A 3,407-nucleotide genomic window follows, 5' to 3' on the forward strand; every position below is an offset into this window, starting at 1 on the left:
TGTCCTCCTCCCTGCCCCTGGCTTCTGAATCTCTCTCCAAGTCACTCTACACCATTGGTACCTCAAATACTGACTCTCTTCACGTGGAAAACTGGGAGAGATTCAATCTAAGGAGAACTCAGTGGAAGAAATCCATGGATATTATTTTCAAATCAAGGTGCCACATGGAATGGAGCCCCTCCATTTTGGCTCCAAATTCTCTTTTAATTCAGGTCATTAATCTTATCCACCCTCCTCTGAGCTCCATACAAATCTCAGGTAAACCAGAAAGCCTTCCCTTTGAGCCTGGAGTCTTTTCTAGAATCAGACAGCCTCTAACCTGAATTGTATCAACTTGGAATCCTGTGGGTCATGTTTCTTCCGACACAGAACTGTGAAAATATGCTAAGTGAAATCTTCAATCCTGTCCCCTTTCACACAGCTACCTTGCTTTTGGTGGCTGAGAAGTTAAGAAGGCAACAGGAAAAAGAACACAGAACAATTCTTTTGATTGAACCAAGACCCAAGATATTATGAATTAACCCAAATCTCAGGAAAAATGAAAATGGCAATCCCAGTTAGGTTACAGGACAGAAAAGATACCAAGATCATCATCAAATAAGACTAAGAGGCTTTCCGGAAATGGACAACTTTCTGAAACGCTTGGCGAAACTCTTCATTAAACACTGTGTAGATTACTGGGTTGATGAGGGAGTTTAAGTAGCCAAGCCAGGTGAAGAAGTCAAAGAGGGCTGGGTGGATCCAGCAGGAGTCCTGGCAGATGGGGAGGACCAGAGATGCAACAAAGAAGGGCAGCCAGCAGATGATAAAGGCCCCCAGAATGATCCCCAGGGTTTTAGTGGCTTTCCTTTCCCGAGCAGCAGAAATCCTCTTGCGTTCCAGGACACTATCAGCAAGCTTGATTCTCACATGGTTGAAAAAGAGAGGGGAGCCGGCTGAGTGTGAGTGCCCTTCGTGGAGGCTGGCGTTGAGTGAGCAGACCGAGGACCCCGCAGAGCCTGTGATGAGTTGGGCTGCGGTGAAGCGCTTCCCGTAGAGCGAGGGTGGATTCAGGATGTGGTTCCGAGCAGCCCTGTAGATCCTGCCATACAGGATGATGAGCAGCACAGATGGGATGTAGAAGGCCCCACAGGTGGAGTAGATGGTGTAGGAGATCTGAGATGTGTTCACCAGGCAGTCTGACATCTCCTCCTGAGCTTCGGCCTGCCGCCAGAAGAGCGGTGGGACAGAGATGCAGATGGAGATGGCCCAGACGATGGCGATCATGGTGGCTGCATGGCCTGCCGTCCGGCGTTTACTGTACTCCAGGGCATCAGTAATGGCCCAGTACCTGTCCAGGGCAATGACACAGAGATGCAGGATGGATGCTGTGCAGCATGTGATGTCAGAAGACAGCCAGATGTCACAGAGGATTTGGCCAAAGTTCCAGGTGCGGGTGATGGTGTATGCAATGCTGATGGGCATGACCAAGATGGAGACCAAGAGGTCGGTCACAGCCAGGGACCCAATCAGATAGTTGGCAGGAGTGTGGAGCTTCCTGGTGAGTAAGATGGTGGTAAGTACAAAAGCATTGCAGAGAACTGTGGCCAGCGTGATGATGGAAAGGAACACAGCAAGGGAGATCTTGAGCGCCTGGAGAGATCTGCGGTCCCAGTCCCCTGGGGTTTCTGTAGCATTCAGAGATCTGTTGAAGGTCCCCTGGGGAAGGCCTTCTAGTGACTGGTTTGGTTGGGACATGCTAGGTGGCTCTCTCTTCCCACAGACTTGCACACACTTGGCTCCTTTCACAGCTGTCCTGCCCACAGAGCAAGATCATCCTGCTGGCTCACGCTGGTGGGAGCCATACATCAGAACAGACCACAGTGAAAAGACCTCAAGACTTGACTATTTGAAGAACATGGAGGCAACTATCAGCTGGTAGTTAAAGGTCTTTCCTACATTAGACGAATCCCATGTCTCACTGTTCTGGAGCTTTGCCCAGCAGATGGTCAAGCCCAGGAGACACATGCTGAATTTGTTAGACAATTATCAGGGTATCAGACCAGTATGGGCAATGCTCTTCTGGATTCTTGTCTTTGGCATCTTGGCTCTTTTCAAAGCTTGAGACATTAGTTTATTTCATGAGAACTTCAGAATTTCCCCCATCCTAATCTGAGAAATTGTGGATTTCAGGTTGCCTCTGGGGACCTTTTAAAACTAGAGAGAAAAAGAAGTACCAGCTTACTCAGAGAAGCCGTCCCGTCAACAGCTCAGTTTTCCCAGGTTCATCTTGACACCTCATGAGGTACTTAACTTTGGTTCTTGTGCCACTGATCGTTTTGGGCCTGAACAGACAAAACATTCTGGTTACCAAGTCTAGCATGAGCTAGGAGAAGGCAAAACAAATGGATCACTGTGGGTTCACCAAGAGGGGCACATGTTGAGAAGCTCTGGGGTTTAAAAAAGAAAAAAAAGTAGAGTTATGTTCTAGAAAGACAATTCAGAAACCTGAAATTAACTGTGAGATTAAAAGGATACTGCTTGGGCCGACCCCGTGGCGTACTCGGGAGAGTGCGGCGCTGGGAGCACAGCGACGCTCCCGCTGCGGGTTCGGATCCCATGTAGGAATGGCCGGTGCACTCACTGGCTGAGTACCGGTCACAAAAAAGACAAAAAAAAAAAAAAAAAGGATATTGCTTAAGGCCAGCAGGGGTGCCATGAAACTGGCATTCTCAAAAGTGTCAGGAGAATACAGGTAGAGTAATGCACCCCACCCCTACAATTCCCAGAAGGGACAAAGTATCTTAGCTGTTGGAAGCATTACAGGTTTGTTACATGAAACCAGCTCTGTAAATTGTGAATCAGAAAGCATGGCTGTATTTATACAGCAACAATAGAAACTAAACAACACAAAACTGTAGGGGAGGGGTGGAGGCCACCAGGAAAGAAACTAAATTGTCACAATGTATTTCTCTAGGAAGTGTGTGGGGGTGACCTTTCTTCTATTCCTTTGAATTTTCCAGATTTCCTAGAGTGAGCATGAATGACTCTTAAAACCAAAGGAAAAAAAAAAAAAGACCAAAAACAAAAATACCTTTTTGTTAAGCAAAGAGATTAACTACAGAAATAAAAACTCTGAGCATTTTTCATGGTGGAAGTTCAAATCCAGAAAATACATTCAACTTTCCAAATGGAAATTTGGCCACAAAAAAATCTTGAAGACTCATTTTCTTGTCTCCTCTGTGTGCCTCTGGCCTCTGGGTTTAAGTATTAGGGACATGGGCAAGCCTGGGGGTTCTTGGTTCTGGGTGTCAGTGATGAGGCTGAGGTGAGCCAGAGGGCAGCGTCAGCTCAGGTCCTTCTGGCATGACCCCAGTGACCTCAATGGAAGTCCATGCCTGGGGCCCAGCAGGCACATCCCCTGGGGG

At 47.5% G+C, this 3,407-nt stretch overlaps 1 protein-coding gene across 1 annotated transcript; it reads right to left on the minus strand.

Moving 5' to 3' along the window:
* Positions 1 to 603: 603 nt before the first annotated feature.
* Positions 604 to 1,737, minus strand: HTR1D (5-hydroxytryptamine receptor 1D). Its single transcript, XM_063106916.1, has one exon. The coding sequence runs from the start codon at positions 1,735 to 1,737 to the stop codon at positions 604 to 606; it is 1,134 nt and encodes a 377-aa protein (XP_062962986.1).
* Between the last annotated feature and the right edge of the window lie 1,670 nt (positions 1,738 to 3,407).

This window comes from Cynocephalus volans, chromosome 8 (genome assembly GCF_027409185.1).
Source record: "Cynocephalus volans isolate mCynVol1 chromosome 8, mCynVol1.pri, whole genome shotgun sequence".
Classification (NCBI taxonomy): Eukaryota; Metazoa; Chordata; class Mammalia; order Dermoptera; family Cynocephalidae; genus Cynocephalus; species Cynocephalus volans.